General features: G+C 43.8%; 1 protein-coding gene across 2 annotated transcripts in view; it reads left to right on the forward strand.

Annotated features, from left to right (window-relative positions):
• The window catches only part of RTN1 (reticulon 1), a 127,005-nt gene extending 109,797 nt beyond the window's left edge, over positions 1 to 17,208 (forward strand). The window contains exons 1-7 of one of the 2 annotated variants that reach the window (XM_009885584.1): positions 114 to 421; positions 11,899 to 12,106; positions 13,242 to 13,380; positions 14,247 to 14,316; positions 14,706 to 14,752; positions 14,843 to 14,901; positions 16,408 to 17,208. In XM_009885584.1, the coding sequence (XP_009883886.1) occupies positions 361 to 421; positions 11,899 to 12,106; positions 13,242 to 13,380; positions 14,247 to 14,316; positions 14,706 to 14,752; positions 14,843 to 14,901; positions 16,408 to 16,450 (627 nt within the window). In that variant the 5' untranslated portion in view covers positions 114 to 360 and the 3' untranslated portion in view covers positions 16,451 to 17,208. Of the gene's footprint in view, positions 1 to 113; positions 422 to 11,898; positions 12,107 to 13,241; positions 13,381 to 14,246; positions 14,317 to 14,705; positions 14,753 to 14,842; positions 14,902 to 16,407 lie in introns of those variants that run through there. The other variant, XM_009885583.1, reaches the window with a different exon arrangement.
• Positions 17,209 to 17,657: the final 449 nt, after the last annotated feature.

Consider the following 17,657-nt stretch of genomic DNA (forward strand, 5'->3'; position numbering starts at 1 on the left):
CCCCCCTCCACCCACACCCAAATTGTTTTTATTTCTTTGCCCGTCAGGTTGCCTTAACCATTTCGATGGCTTAGGAGGCTAAGCCACCGAGCGCAAGCTTTTGATTTGAAAGGGGACTGCATCCCCTTTTCAAAGGAGCCTGCTCCCTAGGGCAACCACATCACACTGCTGATTTGCTGCAGTGGAGACCGCAGCGCGTACAATATGCCCTCCCCCCTCCGCCTGTGCTGCTTACAGCATCAGTCCGGAGCCGAGCGGGGAGACGGGAGCGATACCCGCTAACCCACCCATGCTCGGGAATGCCTGACTGGTAACGCAGTGCCTCCGACGAAAGGACCGGCAATTCCTCAGCTCTCCGAGATGCAAGCCAGTGCCGATTCCACCAAGATGGACTGTCTTTGGAGCAACTGGAAATGTCAGGGTATTATATCTATTCTAGTGTTGCATGCTAGAAGGACTGCATGTCAGAGGAGGCAAAGGCAGGATCCATCCATTTTTGCATTGTTCACCTGTGGGCCTTTGCATGCTGTTTTCTCTCCCTTCCCGTGAAGCTTTTCTTTGGGGGTAATTTAAGAAAGGAAGATAAAAAGCCCTTAATTCTGTTATTTGAATGTATTTCTCCCATCTCCAGCTGTCTCACCCTGAAAGCATCCAGGATACGGGACCTTCCTTCCCACCTTACAGCTCATTCCCAAAGCATCCACCCTTGCTGTTAGCCGTATCATTTCTCATCCCTGACTCTCTCCATCGGGCTGCTGCTGGCATGATTTCATACCTTTTGGGCTTTAGGAAAGCCGGGCGATGGTGAATTTGTGCCTGCTCGGGCTCGCGAGGGTTCGAGGCGGTTGTGTTGGGCGCCTGGGTGCATCCTGCCCACGGACACACCCATAGTGAGGGCTTAGCCTAGCGTCGACACAAAGAAAACGCAGCTTCGGCAAGAAGTGCGATAGCACCGAGGTGGCTGTGGCATTGCCACCCACTTCGTACTTTGATGTCGGATTGCTTTAAAAAAAATTAAAAAATTCGATCCCTTCGTTGTGCTTTCCAGCACTCCACTGAGCCGTTCGGGGGCAAAATATTGCGATGATGTTGTCTTGCTGCAGAGCAGGCGAGGGGAACAATAGCATCTCCCTTTTGGGCTTATTTTCAGCTTATTTTGAGTGGGTCGGTGTCTGCGCTGGGTGGGGCTGGCTACCTTCCCGGGCGCCTCGGACAGCTTTTCAGCCATTTTTAGTCGGCTTCACACTTCCCAGCCAGCATCCAGCCTTTGTTTTGATAAAAGACAGTCTCTGTGACGCTGCTCGGAGGGCAGATTAGAGGGAGAAAAGCTTGCGGCTGATCCTGCTGGGCAGGCTGCTGCCTGCTTTGGGCAGGCTTTGTTTGAATGTATTTTTTAATTTTAAGGTGCATGTTTATGTTGAATAGACAGTACATGATGTTGATCCTCACAACAGGGTCCCTGGGAGAGAGATTACTCTGTAGCATCATCTCATTAAGGGGTCCAGGATGCTTGCAGACATAGTTTCGTAAACGCAGCTCAATGTAACAGAAGCCAGAAAACCTTCCTAGGGTTTTTTTGGGGAGGGGAGAGGAGGGCGGGGGAGATCTTTCAGGCAGACACTTGTCTTTAGGAAACTTGATATTTTTACAGTCTTAATTCAGCACCTAATTCTATTTATGGTTTGAGGATTTTTTTAGGGAAGATGGGTAGCTGGAAAGTAAACAGATGCACCTGTTAAATGCCGGCCTCCGGCAGCTCGGGCTTTCCATACCATAATCAAGGGCGAGGGTTTTCCATAGGATTACATGATTCATTAAGTTTATATAGGAGAGCCACAACCAAACTTCAGGGTCTTTTCAGTTGAGCTTTACATATAAACTTCTTGTTAAGTGGCATTTGGGTTTTTTGTTTCCAAAAAGGCTCAATATTTTGCTGGTCCTTATAAAAACATTAATTTGCTGAGTCAGATTGCTGAACCACCTGTATTTGGAGGCAAACTAAATATCTCTTCATCAGAAAAAAATAATATTTATTCATAAATTTTAAAAAGGGGGGAATAACAAAAGGCATGCTGCTATTGTTTAATTAATAATTAATAATAATAGTGGGCTTTCTCTTCTTCTGTGCTCTCCTTCTTTAAACCAAGAGGTAGATCTACTGAAAATGAAATGACACAACATGTCTCATGCTGATTTGAAAAAAAAAAAATCTGAAAAAATCAACGCAGCTAAAATAAATCACTTGCCTCACTTCCACATCATTTGCATATCTTTTTCTTTTTCTTGGGTGGTGTTTTATGAATCAAAAATGATCCCGCAGAAAACATGAAGTAGTCATAGAATATTATTTCTGTCGGCAAAATTCTTTGATCAGTCCCAGATAAAATAGAAGGAATTTAAAATTCAGAAGAATGAAGACTAGAGACTTGATTCATTGATTCTTTTAATATCTATTATTCATGTAGTCTCTGCCTCAACCCAGAATATCAGTTTCATGCAAACCTGGAGTTGTATAATTTTGCCAACTTCATTATCAATGGGATTATGCTTCGTCTCTGAAAACTCTGGAATATGTCTGTAAATGTAACAGATGTAGACACAAACCTCAGTAAATACAGAGCATATTTTTACTGAAATGACGAAAAATCAACATTGAGGTTAATATCCGTTTTAATTAAGAAACAGTCAAGCCTGCAACTAGCTGTATCATTGGTTTGCCCTTATAGTACTTATAATTGGTGTAAAATTGGGTGGGGATCCTGAGAAGCTGCAGGGACGCTTGGTGAAGATTTGGCTTTACCCCACTAAATCTACATACTGTTACTTCCCTTGCAGTGAAGCAATTGATGCTGCTACATGTTTAGAAATATTGCAGTGTGTTTTACCTATCCATCCTGCAGGTACAGCACGATTATGTCAATGGTAGATCATGATACAGCCCCTCGGGGGAGTGGGAGAGTAATTCGGCCCTGCTGGGCATATGCTTCATTCAGAATATTATCATCTGCAGCTTGGGGGAATTGCAGCCAACTTCCACACCCAAGTCATCTTTTGCACTGGAAGGTGATGCATTTGAAGTAGGCTGGGATGGAGCCATGCATAATGCATGAGCATGCAGAGAAACATTTTTGACTGGGCATGCTGGTTGATGTGGGCCTTCGTGTAACAACGTATAGCCAATGCCAGCCGCGTGACGCATCGCAGTGCGCAGCTTCCAGAGGGGAGCTGCGGGATGAGGTGTGCCTCCAGGTTCAGGTGGTGGACCAGGTCTCTGTGCATTCCCTGGGTAGCTGGTCTGGCTCAGCAGGACTCATCACCATGTGTTGCTGGGGAGGTTTCTCTGGATTAGGAAGGTCTTGGCACCCCAGCTCAGTGGAGCTATTTGATGTCAGTATGCTGGTCCCCAGGATTATTCCCTCTTCCCATATTTCTTCCACATGCCTGCTCTTGGGTGGTCATAAGTGATACGCCTGTTCCTGCAGCTTCAACCTCCTGCAAGACTTATTTAAAAAGAAAATCTAAAAGATCCAGAGAAAAGGGCCTGTGAACCATTCATAGAAATGATATTAAATATTATCCACATTCCAATTATAACTTAATGTGGAAAAGGACTGCAGACTTCATCAAATCCCTCTAGCTGACATAGCCCTGCTGGGACTGGAGTTTTTGACTAGCATTTTCTTGGAAGCTGTTTCCAGCTCCCTTGCTTGATTGATATATCAACTGGTTTCCAAAGGGTGCTGTGAAGCCACACCAACTATTCATGCCAACGTTTCCCACTTTAAGACTGATAAAGAAGTTCAATGGCAATAATATGGATGCATGGTATTAATCTGTAATCTTGTTGACAGTTCTGAAGTCTGTCTAATTACAGCTATTATCATGAGAATATAACTTCTGCTGTTTGGTACCTTCAGTGCTTTCCTGAAAATATTGTGGGCTGAACTCTCAGCTGGGATCCACTTGTATTGCTGAAATGAGCTCTCCCTCTTTTCAGCAGCTTAAGATCTTTCTCAGTTGTAGGTTGGTCCTTGGTCAAGCTAAAATCTTGGAACCAAGTCATCATCTGGTGTAGCGAATTTTTCTAATAGTTTCATAAACTTACACTAACATATGAGGACTTGGCTTCCTAATTACACAGTTGATTTCCTGTGAAATTTGAATGAAATTTGTCAAGATTTTTTTCCCCTTTCAGATTTGCTTTAATTTTTTTGTTGCTGCTGCAGAAATTGTATCAACCCTTCCTCAAATACATTGCTGTTGATGTCAATATGACTGCAAGATCAAGAGCCTAAAGTTAGAGGACAAACTCTCTTAGATGAGCTTCACACTATTCAACTGCCAACCATCCCAACAAACACCTTGGCCTAGGTGGTATCAAAAAAAGCAGTGAGATTTCAATAGCTCTGCACACCTGCTGTGCCTTATCTGAATGTAATTTTTTTTCTTTTCTTTTAAGAATAGATGGACAATATTCTTTCATTGCCAGAACATGGAGAAAATTACCCAAAAGTAAGATTATTTTAAGGTATTGCCTGAGGTGTAATTTAAACTCCAGCAAGAAGGTGATGATGGGGCAATAGCTGACGGTTACATTGGAGGGCTGCTTTTGCTTTCATTAGATCTCTGGGAAATGAGTTTTGGTGAGGCTTTTTTGATATCAGAAGGGATACTCTCTCCGTGTCATATTTAATTCTTACAAACAACATAGGTCTAAGCCATTAATTTTTAAAATCTTCAAATTTTTAAGTGTTTGGGTAGAGTTAGGAAGAGTCCAGGTACGTTATTTTGATACAGGAGCATCTCAGGAAAATTTTAACATTTCCATAGCGTTGTGTATATTCAGGGCCTGCATTTGGGGACTCTGCTTGGTCTCCTTGGTTTCTGCTCACTTAAGGTGAGAGCAATAATATCCTCCATAAAAACTGGCCAAGGCAGGTAGTGATATGGCTTGATGAGCAGAAGGTGTGTAGAGGAGGCTTTCTCCTGCTGCTACATTAAATCCTGGTCTTAAAGCGCCTCTCATGAAAATGATAATAATAATAACAACAACATGACTAATACTAATACTAATATTAATACTAATACATACTCCTCCTACTACTTCTTCTACTACTAATAATAAACTACAATAGACTTGTGTGCGGCATGACTGTAGGTCTGATTTTTTTATTGCCAGTCCTCTTCTGTCTACCCAAGCCAAATCTGGTGCTTCATATAAGGCAAATAATACTTTTTTGCTTGTGTCTTGATCTTGCAGATGCAGTAGGATATAACATGGAGGGCATCCTATATCAAGATTTTCCTTTTCCCTGGTCCTATTCCTGCTCCAGGTCTCCTCTCGTCAGGGTTTGGGAAGCAAGAAAGTCTGAACTTTCAGGTTGAGTCTTGGGGCAGGTGGATGATAAAGATATAAAGCTGAACTGAGGACAGGAAGTTAATGAACAAAGTGTGTACAAGAGGTAGAAGGAGTATGGAGAGATCCCTCAAGGCTGGAGATAAAGGATAAGGAGAGATGCCTCATGAAACGGCACAGATATTCTGTCTTGGCTCTGTAAATCACAGCAGTCTCCTGAAGGCACCAGACTGCTCATTAAATGGTGTATCCATCTGTATTACATTTGAATCAGATCTGTTGTGGGGAGGGGAGAAAAGGCCACATTGGATCCTTCACTGGAGAGAAGAGGGAAAGCGTGGTCCTATAGTCTGTGGTTAAAGCTGCAAACTGGAATTTCTTTGAGTGTGAGCAATATTTACTTCTATTCAAAGACTTATGGCTTTGTTGCATTTGTTGTCAAACACGGTTGTGACAATGCTATAAACAAGACTGCCCTTCTTAAATTAGGTTTCCTGATCTTTTCACTGCCAGTAGGTCTGAGAAATGACTTATGAAGCCATTTGTATTTATGAAGTCATAATATTACACTGTATACAGAATTAAAGTGCGTGTGGAGACAGGTTTTTCTCACTTCTCAATAATACTAATATTACATAGGGAATGAAGCTGTACAACCCATTGATTTTACCTCCTAAGGAGGCCCAATGGGACCTCCATTGTGGGGAGGGCAGCTTGATCACATCCAAGGGTGTTGTTGCTATGCTGAAGAACGTCCAACCTTTTATTTGATCATCAAGGCCCATGGGCCTTATTTGAAGGCTGGATACAAGTGTTTTGCACACACTTTTTGTACTGAATTCCATGTAAATGCTGCTTGATGCACACTCATTTTTCGTACAGTTGTTGCAATAGAGGAAAATCTTGCAACGTCAGGAGACATTTTCAGATGAAGGGAGGCAGAAACTGTGGAAGATGGGAATTGTCCAGTCTGTGCTCAGTTGATCTTTATTGATTTTCATCTTAAGATGCTTTCTTTGAGACATGGAATAGAAAGATCCTCGTTTCTTTTACAAAAGTATTTTTCAAAAACATAACCAAGCAGGAGTCTGAAGGTGGGAGGACATTTTAGCTACAAGTTTGTTTGGATCCTCTGTTCTCCATCTGGATCTCCATTCAAAAGCCTTGGGCTGCTGCTGCCTCACACCACGGTGCTTCTGAGGACCACATAAATCACCAGAGCCCATTCTTCATATTTCCACTGGGTCCCAAGGAGAATGGATTCAGGAGCATCACTACTTAGTCCACCTTGGCCACCTCAAATCATTCACCCCTTGCCTCCAGCACTGCCCTTTCCAGCCCCCAGGTCTGTCTTCTGGCTTTTTCATGCCAACTATTGAGGAGCAGAAACATTATCTGCTGAAAGCCATGATGAGAGCTGGGAGAGCTTTCAAGCACTGTACTCAGGAGCAGTTCCTTGCTGGCACAAGCATTGCATGTTGCTGCTGTTACTTATATTTGTGAGGGTACTTTTAGCTTGCCTCACAAACATGGGTATTTACCAGCTGCTCATACTAACAAGTGGTTGCTTGTGTCAGAGTTTTTAACTTTGTGTCATTGGTCTGGGGGTTGGCCCCAAATGGAGGACTCACATAAGTTTAATGAGATGAAATTATACCATGAAGTATAGATAAGATACTGATTTGGCACCTTGAAAACTTCTTTCAAATAGAAGGTTACTTGAGTAACATTTTACAGGTTCTGTTGTCGGTTAAAAAACACAGGCAGGCCATACTTTCAGATAAATAGCTCATCAGACATGCTTCTCCAGAAAAATTCTTCAAAGGCAGTTGCAGTGACCTGCAGCACTGCTGTCTTAGAGATGGCTGGCAAGTCCTCCTTAATAAATACAAATACTTTTGAGTCTGAGGCAGTTCTGGCCAAATCCAGAGTCCTTTTATACCTCCACAAATGAGCCAGAGCTCTGGTGTGTTGTACTGGAAAGAGAGCAAAGTGACCGACACTGCTTCTCTCCTTCCAGGAGGTGAAAGGGAGATCATGGAAATCTACAGCTGAACTGCTTCTGCATGTTAATGGGCATGGCCAGGATTTTAGAGTTGGGATTTTCAAAACAGAAGGAACCCAAACCCCAGCAAAGCTGAAGCTGATTTCAGTGCCTGTTTTCCGAAACCCTGTATGCAAATCCTAGCTGCAAACCTTAGATGGTCTGAAGTTGGTGTTTTGTCTCTCAGAAGTGTATCTTGCTTAGCCAGGCAGATTGACCCACTGTCCACTTGCATGCACATCACATATCGACAGGCTCACGTGGCACCAGCCTCCTGCTTCATGCATATTCAGCGTGCTTTGCTCAGAATCTTGCCATTGTAGTCGGGTCTGGGCTGTGCCGTGCATGCACACACAGACACATATGCTGTCTGCAACACACCCAGCGCTTTCAGGACCCTTGACCGCACTAGGACCTTTTATTCCTTCCCTATGGGGCAATTTTTCACTAAGGATTGACCAAAGCGTTTAATTATTATGTCATTAACTCATGCTGTGAGGGATGCCCTGTCCTCTAATTTATCTGGGGAACACTGTACCCACATAAGAGCCAGACTCAAAGCCTGTCTCAGCCTGGTGGAGCGTGGGGCCAGCATGTGCCGGCAAGTGGCTCTGCAGAGAGGTGTGTGTGGGAAGGTGTGCAGCTCCAGCTCAGCTCCCGGCCCTGCCATCCTCATACTCACTGTGTCCCCACGTGCTGGGGAGGCTGGTCTGAGCCTGGGTGGATGTCTCTTCCGCATGCAAAGGAAGGGGTGCAGACATGAACAGGCAGCTACCCTTCATCAAAGACTCAGACCACCATTTATATTTTGTGACTTGTTGAAGGGCAGTAAACCCATGGGGTTTGAGGGAGGTGTTTGCTGTCTGAATAAGTGTTATATGAATACCGGATGAGATGAAGCTCAAAGCAGACATTTACCTGTGGCAGGCAACTTCATCTTTCATTTTCATTCCCATTCAGAATAAAAAACAGAGTGTGGAGGCCATTGATGCAGCCAGCCCTGCATTCATCTGATGGTGAAGGAGCAAATTTCTCATTACTTTGCCCCTTGGTATCTATTTACAACACCAGACACCAATGTGACAGGTGCTTTTGCTGTGTTATAAATGATTACAGGAGAAAATGGTACCCTGAAGAAGCCAGGCAAAGGATCCCAGCTAGGGGATTCTGCACTCAGTGCACCGCTGCCTGCTTTTAAGGGACGTTTGTTTATGTAAGCAAATGTAGGACAAAAATGATGTAAAAAGACTTTGAAGTGATTGAAACTGCAACTGAAGGAGCCAGCATGGCTCTGACACGTAGCTTAGGTTTTCACAGCATCAAAATTCCAGGGGAACTGATACAGCTCAAATCCCTGAGGCCTGTTGGCAAAAAAAAGTGGTTTTTTTTCAGGGAAGTCCACGGACCATGGCTGGACCTCACAAGTCTCCACTGATTTCTAGCTCTGAACTCTCCTTCTCCCCCTTCCCCGCCCAAGGAGCCATGAGGTTTGCCTCCCTCCTGCACTCCCTTTTGCAAAGCGGTTTGGCTCACCCCCCTTCTCCCTAAGGGACAGGAGGAGGAATGGATGCAGGAGCAGCAAATCCTGCCTGAACAGCTGGACACGACAGCAGTGCCGCAGATTCCTGTCCCTGCGAGCGAGATGAGGGGATGGCAGATTTGGTTCCTGCCCTTGAAAATCCTAACTAACCTACTGCAGGCTGTGGGTAGCGGGTTGTGTGCGTCCCCAGGCTTGACCTGGGCACCGGGACAGCCCCGTAAAAATCATTCAACTCGTATCTCCCTCCTTTGTGCTGAGATTATCCACGTAGCAGTTGGCACACATTTTTTCCCATGCACACGGGAATATTTGCCTCAGGTCTCGAAGACACAGGATCCCTCTCTCCCAGGTCTCATTTGGCTGGCGAAAGAGGCCAGCTGCCTTTTCATCTCCTCTCTTGCGCATGCACATATCCCCAGAACTGTGTCATTTGGCCTCTGTCCATCTTGCTCGTGAGTTGTGGCGAGCCTTTCCTTACCTGATACAGCTTAGTAAATATCCCGGTCATTTCATGGCAGAAAGGGACAAGTTTCAGGATATAGACACACTTGGTCAAGTCTGCCTTGAGTCGTTCAGCATCCTCCTTTTTGAGGGGAATAATAAAATGCAGCTTGGCAGCTCTCTGTGAGAATACAGCCCACTTCCAGTCTGCAGGAATATGAGGCAGAAGATCCTAGAAAGAAAGAGAGAAGGCCTAGATTCTCGTTTTGGGTCTTATCATCATTGGCATTGACTCAGGGATGTCTACTGAAGAGGGCTTTTGTATTTTTTGGCTCAGCTCTCATTTGTTTGCCTGTTTACTGCCTACATCCCAGGTAGTGTTTTACCCTGGTGCATGGCTTTTTTGTTTCATCGGCAGATGATGTTCCATGTACAGAATTCTGAGCTAGTTCACCTGTGCTCATTTCATTTAACATGAAGGTATCGTGTGATAGAAAATTTAAGTGTCTCAAAAAGGGAGATTTGCATAAATTTCCAATACTGTCCTCTGACAGAGGCATTTTTAAGTGTAAAAATGATCAGGCTGTGAATAATACCTCCTGTCCAAATGCCTGCTGGTGAAAGCACACCAGTTGCTGTGCGGTGCTGCAGAATTTTGCAGTGTCTTGACTGAAAAAAGAGTATGAAAAACTCACATTTGTGTTCTGGGTGCCATTTTGTAAGGATGGTTTGTGATTCGCAAATTCAAGCACCTCAACATTGTGAGCAATTGTTGGAGCTCCAGCTGCCTGCATCACTACAGCTGGGTCTGCTGCTAAACTTCCTGACGTAGGTGCAGGCTCTGACTTTGTTGTAACTGCATTTTGGAGCATTCCCTAGTCCACGTCCCTGGGTTTCTCCAGGAAGGAGACCTGGGCATGTATCTGGAAAGACTCTGGCCTGGTCCCTGATTTGTAAAGTCAGCATCCAGGACCCCAGCACGTACCGCCAAGATCCTTATTCCTTGGCTTCCATGCAGTCCGTAGATCTATTCACGCGTGCTCGTGATCACAGATCCAGTGCTGAATGCTGACACTTGAAAATATGAAAGAGTTATTATATTATGTATGTTGATGGAGAATACAGTAGGATGTGAATGTTGCATGAAGAGAAAAGAGCTCACTAATACAATAGCAATTTTTGCACTCAAGCCCACCACTTTGAAAAGCAACGCTAATATGTGTAATAGTAATGAGTAATATAGCTCATTGACTCAAGGCAAACATGCCGTGGTGACTCACAATTTTTGGAGATTAGATGATAAGAACTACTAGGCTGGATTAATTTTGTTTCTTTTTGTATTTGTGAATATTTTTTGGACAGATTGCAGTTTTCCTGAATTTACTCTTTGTTCAGAATGATTTGACAAGTGGCATCTATGAAATCTGTTTGGTTGGTAGTGTGTTCAAGCTGTTCATGAGGACTTGTGCAGTGTGTGAAATTAAAGCTGTTTTGTTTATATTGTCATGAGCATGTTCTTCAGCTGGATGAAGAGTCCTCTCAGAAACATGTTATTCGTGTAAAGAAATTAAATGCACCTTTGTGGACTGGATATTCAGCAATAGTTTCATAAAATTTGTTTTTATAGTGGCTATTCCTGATGGTAAGATCGTTTGCTGGAGGCGTTGGAATAAACTATACAAATGGGGTGAAAAACACCATCAAAATTAACTGCTTTACAAATGTAAAAATATATTGGTTGAAAATGGTTTTCTGCACTTGCTTTTCTCTAACTAACACCTCCCATGGATCTAGACAAGGAAAGTTGTCTAACAAGCAGAAAGTTGTTTGGGTTTTTTTAATATTTCTGAGATGGTTGGATTTGCAAAAGAGATTCATTCTGTATTTTAAGGTCCTATCTGAAAAATTATTTCCTACCTGTGTAGCTATTAAGCAGTGGCAAAACCAAGAGTCTTTTCCTTTCTCAAAACTTAGGAAATAGCAAAATCATACTGTCAAAGCTTTGAATGGGAAAGCGGTTTTGTGTGGCTAACCCTAAACTTTCTCATTCATTTATCAACAACCAAAACTTGAAAATGCTTTAATCAAGCATTTGGCATTTAGACTTGTAACCCCCCCAAAAAAAAAAAATCCAGTTTCCAGAGTAGATAAATGCACATTAGGGTAAAAACTTCCATACAACCCTAGCAACAATGCAAACCCCAGCTTGCATTTGCCTTGCTGCTGCAAGACACCCACCGTGCTGTGGTTGGAGATATTCATCCATGATATCTAAACCAGACACAGATGCATGAAATACAGTGATTTCAAGTAGGTCATTGGTTGTCATTTCCTCAGTGTGTTGCTGAAGTCACTTCACTGCTACTGTTGAGGAGTTCCTGTTGATGCCGGTGTGAGCAGGAGCATCACTCCTCTCTTTACCCTCCTGCAGGGACTCCAAGCATCGCAGTAGCCATGGTGGCCATCCTTGACGTGCTTCTACCTCCTGCCTTTAACATGTTGGTCTTCTATCCCCAGCTATCGACCTGTTGTACTGGCGTGACATCAAGCAGACAGGGATCGTGTTTGGCAGCCTCCTGTTGCTGCTCTTCTCCCTGACCCAGTTCAGCGTTGTCAGCGTCGTGGCCTACCTGGCCCTCGCCGGCCTCTCGGCCACCATTAGCTTCAGAATCTACAAATCGGTCTTACAGGCTGTGCAGAAGACGGATGAGGGCCACCCCTTCAAGTGAGTGCTTTGCAGTCATGGCCAGGGGCTGTTTATCTTGCAAAGGATCCATTCCTAGTGGCAATCCACGTTTCTTTAGCTGCCACTTTTATACTGGGTTGAATTCTTTTCTTGCTTGTAACAGGGGAAATAATTTTTTTTCTGTTGTCCAGTGTCTCAAGAGCTGTAAAGCTGTATTGGCTCAGATTCTGGGGTGAAAAAAAACAACACAAAAGCCGTTGTCCTCTGAGACATGGGACAGAAAATTTCAAGCAAACGGAGAAAAGGGGTTTCATTAGAACTAATGATTATACAGTACCTCTGCAAGCAGGAAGAGTATTGTTTCTGGGCACACTCTGTTGGGCATAGAGGGAAACTGTATCTTTTCTCCAGCACTGCTTGGCTGTGACGTGGCAATCCATTACCCACCATCACCATCCATAGGTGACGGTGCCAGTGCCAATGCCGGTGCGCTCCCCACCCTCCGCAGGGTCTGGGTGGTTTGCTCCAGGAGAGCAGTGATCCCTTCTCCTCTGCTGTGCCAACAAGTTGGTAAACCAGGTCATGGAACCAGTTTGGTTTGCAAATGCACACACTGAAAAACAAGTCTTGTTGGGGTGCTGCTATTTCTGTTTCACTTGGGTTGGTTCTGAGATGCAACTTATGAGATAGGCGTAGCTCAGATAGAGGGGCAGGGCAGGTGGAGGGGTGGAGGAGAGAGAAGGGGATGTCACTGCTGAAGGTGACACGTGGCTAGACATCAGCTTTGTTCCTCCAGAGGCTGCCAGCTGGAGGAGATGTCCACTTCTGCAGCAGCAGTGTTGCACAGAAGTTTGTGGGGAAACGCCCCCAGCTAGGATTTTCATCCCCCTTTGGGTGGAGTAAAGAGAGGGGTACCATGAAGACCAGGCTCTGCATGGGGAGAGGGCAAGGCTGGAGGCAAACAGCCCCGGTGCAGCCTGCAATTGCCCAGGGACACAGGTCATGCAAGGCGAAGGCTGTGTGCTGGTGGCTCTGTGACTGCAGGAAGGGGAACGCGTTGCTCCAGCGCAAAGAAATGAGGTCTGGGGAGGAGGGAGCGACAGGATAGACAGGCACGAGTGTGAACAGCAGGTGAACCTGCCTGGGTTTGTAACTGGACCTCTGTTTCTGGCAGAGCCTACTTGGAGATGGAAATGAATCTTTCACAGGACCAGATTCAGAAATACACAGACTGTCTCCAGTTATACGTCAACAGCACAGTCAAAGAGCTGAGGAGACTCTTCCTCGTTCAGGACCTCGTGGATTCTTTAAAAGTAGGATTGCTTTAAATATTTTTAACCCCTCTTTAGAGGATCAATCTACATTTCAAAGTGCTGCTTCCCATGTTGACAGTGTTGTCATAAGACCTAGTTTTGTGTATCTCCAAATATAAAAGTTGGTCTCATGTTTATTTCTTCCCAAACTGCTTCCTTCCAGCAGTTCAGAGGTTTGGCAATCTGCATTTGAATTTATTGATCCGTAATACAGGAGTTATAAAAGTTGCAGCACCAGCTTAGCTCCACTGCTGTTCTAGAAACATCTCTGCGTTATGCTTTATATGACTTTGCCACAAAATGGTGTGTTCCTCTCTAATACCTCTTTTAATCTGGATTTCCTCTAATGGTCACAATTCCTGCTACGGAAGAAAGTCTTCTTTCCCTCTCTGCTGAGATAATTATTTATTTTCAGCCTTACACCCAAGTAGGTGTTCTTCAGCGCAAAGGGAAGATCATTAAGAGAGCAGACATGGGTTAGGCTCCTAAATTACTAAAGATTTTTAGAAAAATGTATCCATCTCCCAGCCTCAAGCATTTTCAGACACTAGGATTATCACTGTGGGGCTGTGATTAACCTGTGTGGGATGAACCCTGTCATCATCAAAATTGGATGCAGAAATCTGCCTGTGCCATGCTTAATGCAGAGTCCTAAATGTATGCAATTAAGCCCTAAATATACATGAAAGCTCAGCTAAGAGAGAGAGAAGCAATGAACAGCAGAACGGAGAATGGGGTTTATACACCCAGAAAAAGTACCTAGTTCCTAATGTGCCGTAATTAACAAGTCCCCTTAGCTAGTTAAGTGAACTAATGTCTTCTTACGCTGACACTGGAGGTGATGTAGTGATCCATCTTTAATTCAGTTTGCAGTACTAATGTGGCTGCTGACTTACGTGGGAGCCCTCTTCAATGGCCTGACTCTTCTGATAATGGGTAAAAATCAACATTTCTTTTAAAACCTATTTTTAACTTTAAGTTCCTCGTGATTTCTACTTAGACAAAACAGCCTATCCTCGGTGTGCCTTCCCCACAGTTGAGCCATCAACTTTTATTTCCCTTTCCAGTAAATATTCATTATTCCCATTCTGTTGTCCCTCCTGCTAGAATTAATTTGTGTTTTACGGTTTTGCAGCCACTAGTCCCAGAGCAATGGGAAATTCCATATGTGGGAGGTTTGAGCAAAGTTAATTTTTAATACAAAGATCCCTGGTGGATCAGCTGACCAAGTGGCATGATATGTGTTTGTCGCTGTTTGAAGTAGGTCTGTTCTCTGGAGGAATCTGCTTGGCAGGAATATAACAGTGTGCTCTTTTTCTCCTCAGCTGTCGTGTCTATGTTTACTCTCCCCGTTGTATATGACAAGTACCAGGTAAGTCTGTCCGCACGGCGTAGTTCAGGTGTCTGGATGGTTCTGCCTTGATGATGCCTGATTGACTCGGTCTCCTTTTGCTCTTTGCAGGCACAGATTGATCAGTACTTGGGACTGGTGCGGACCCACATAAACACTGTTGTGGCAAAGTGAGTTCAGCAGCAGACTTGACCAGAAGTCTTGCTGTGCGATTGCGGTGCGCTGGGGGTGTCTAAGAGCTGGGTGGTCCTGCACACAACATGCCCCATAAATGATGTCCTCCCAAGCTCCTGGCATTCAAGAGCCTGTGGGAGGGCATGTCCCTGGAGGAACACGGTCCTCTTCAGATAAGTGTAGACTGAGGCAGAGCTGTGACCCTACATTCTTCTCTCCTCTCTCCTGCCCTTTGGGGCAGCTGTGGAGGGAGCAGTCCAACCAGGGACTGATGTCCGTACCTCTACCTGGCCAAGACAAACCAGAAAGAATCTGTTAACTCCCTTCCCACTGACCACCCCAAGCACGGGGTTTTGCATTCAGGGACTCCATCCTTTAAGTTAGTAATACCATTAATAAACAAAGTGAACAGCACCCTATTACAGAAAGCAAATACTTGGAAGCACCATGATCTTGAGTGTCTCAAACCACCATGGAGCGGACAGAAGACCTGGATGAAATTTTTGATACAATCTGCTCTTGTTCCTAATGCATTGCCTGTATCAAAAGCTTTTGTGAGATCCATAAGGGTACAGTGAGGGTCTAAGCATAGTTCTCAGCACTGGGGAATTACTGAAGCAGAACGGCTGGACTGGGAGGTAGATCCATACATCTCAGTGTTTGGTATCCATGGCTTTGCAAAGATTGACTGAACAACAAGTATCCAATGGAAGGTTACAAAATGGTGCAGAACAGAGAGCAAATGACCCATGAGGAGATGCTGAGGAAACTGGGCTTGTTTAGCCTAGCAAGGAGGTAGCTAAGGGATGCTCTCATAGCAGCCTGCAAGTACTTGATGAGAAGTTACAAGATGATGGAGCCAAACTCTCCTCAGTAGTGGCAGATGTTATACGACAGAGCAGCAATGGAAATCTAGCTTAGGAGGTAGATGTTGGACGTTAGGAGAGACTTTTTCACTAGGAAATGTGGACAGCACTAGAGCAGGCTACATAGGGAGGTGCCATAACATCGTCCATTAGAGGTTTTCAAGATGCAGCAAGACAAAGCCCTTGCCAACCTGATCTAGCATTGGCAATAGTCCTACCTCAGGTAGGAGGTTGATTCAATGACTTCCAGGGGTCCTTTCCATCCAATAGTTCTGTGATTCTGCAAAATCTGTGATTCTGCTTTGGGCAGGACTAAAAGTCTGTACTGAAGATTCTTTGTTTAAATGTCATTCCTGGGTTCCAATAGACAATAGACTGTGGTAGAATAATGAAGGGGAGAGGATATCACTGAGCATATCCCATGCTTAGAGGAACCACCCAAACCCAGGCCATTTACAACTAGAGGCCTGTAAGAACACATCACCTCTTTTTCTTAGACTCTAGTCAACCTGTTGTGACAACACACTGAATGCAAGCTAAAGAGATTACCCCTGGATAAGACTCCAAGTAGGGATCCACGGGAATGGAATAGCTGCCTGACCATATAATCCCTTTCTTTTTCTTCTTTATTTCTAGGATTCAAGCTAAAATCCCAGGTGCTAAGAGAAAGGCAGAGTAAAGCAGACATCAAGAATTCATTGACTACATAGTGAATAATGGGGGAATCTGGAGTGAAACAGCTCTGTTCTCACACTTTACTGCAAATTTATTGTTCTTTTTTTTTTCTCGACACCATAATCTTAGAAACATGAAACTCAGAAGCAGTGCGTTTCCCCTGCTGCTTCTGCACTTAGAATATTTGCAATCACTTGTGTCAAGCACTAAAGTATAGTAAAGAGAAAAGTGTACTAGATGTGGTTTTTTGTGTTGCTTATAAAGTGCATGATGGTGAGAGCCTAAATAATATTGACCTTTTTTATTTTATTTTTTTAGTGTTTTTCCTTCTTCTATTGGCATTGCTTCTATAACTTTTAATGTTACATGTGGCTAGGGGCTTTCCTGCTTAGCGCACTGATGCAATAGTTAAAATTGCTTCTACGTCACTGGGTTGCTGGTTGGATTCATCTTTATTAACTATATAGAATTGTAGACTGATGTTTTAGTGTTTTCCAGCACAAATAAAATAAACAGTAATCGGTACTTATGGTAATCAGTTTTGTATAACTCAAAAAAATGGAAACAAAACCCAGTACTTTTGTCGTAAGGGATTGACAGGCTGATTTACATGTATGGTAACTGGAAAGTTCCAGCATGTTAAATTTATTACAATTTGTATTACATTCTCTGTAGTTCCTAACGGACTTAATTATGGACTCTGAATATTTGCACTTATGTACTTGATACCGAATGCAGAAATAAATGTTACTAAATGTAAAAGTTCTCCTTCTTGTTGCCACTGGGATTATCTTGACATTTGCAGATGGGACACATACTGTGCAAAAAGAAGCATTTTCTCTTTCTCTGTGTCTCACCTCTTGGGATCCACACACATTTTGACCTTACAAAATGGTGCAGTCCAACAAAATGGTCCGTAGTACATAGCTCATCTATCAGTTTCACTTTTGGATGAGTACGGAAATAAAAGAAATATCTTAGCTTGGGGATTTTTTGTTAGTCTTGTTAGCAAATAACAGGAACATGAATAATTGTCTCTTCCTCCATTTGCACATTATGAAAATCATAAGCAACACACTACGGGAGGGGTCAGCACGACACAAAGCACTTTTCAGTTTCTTTATCATCATGTTACTCTCTTATCCAAAGCTTTTCTTTGACATCCGCTTTAAACTGTGTGATCAATACTGAATCTGGAGCCTGGGAACTGA

This window comes from Charadrius vociferus, unplaced genomic scaffold, assembly GCF_000708025.1.
Source record: "Charadrius vociferus isolate BGI_N301 unplaced genomic scaffold, ASM70802v2 scaffold355, whole genome shotgun sequence".
NCBI classification, from domain to species: Eukaryota; Metazoa; Chordata; class Aves; order Charadriiformes; family Charadriidae; genus Charadrius; species Charadrius vociferus.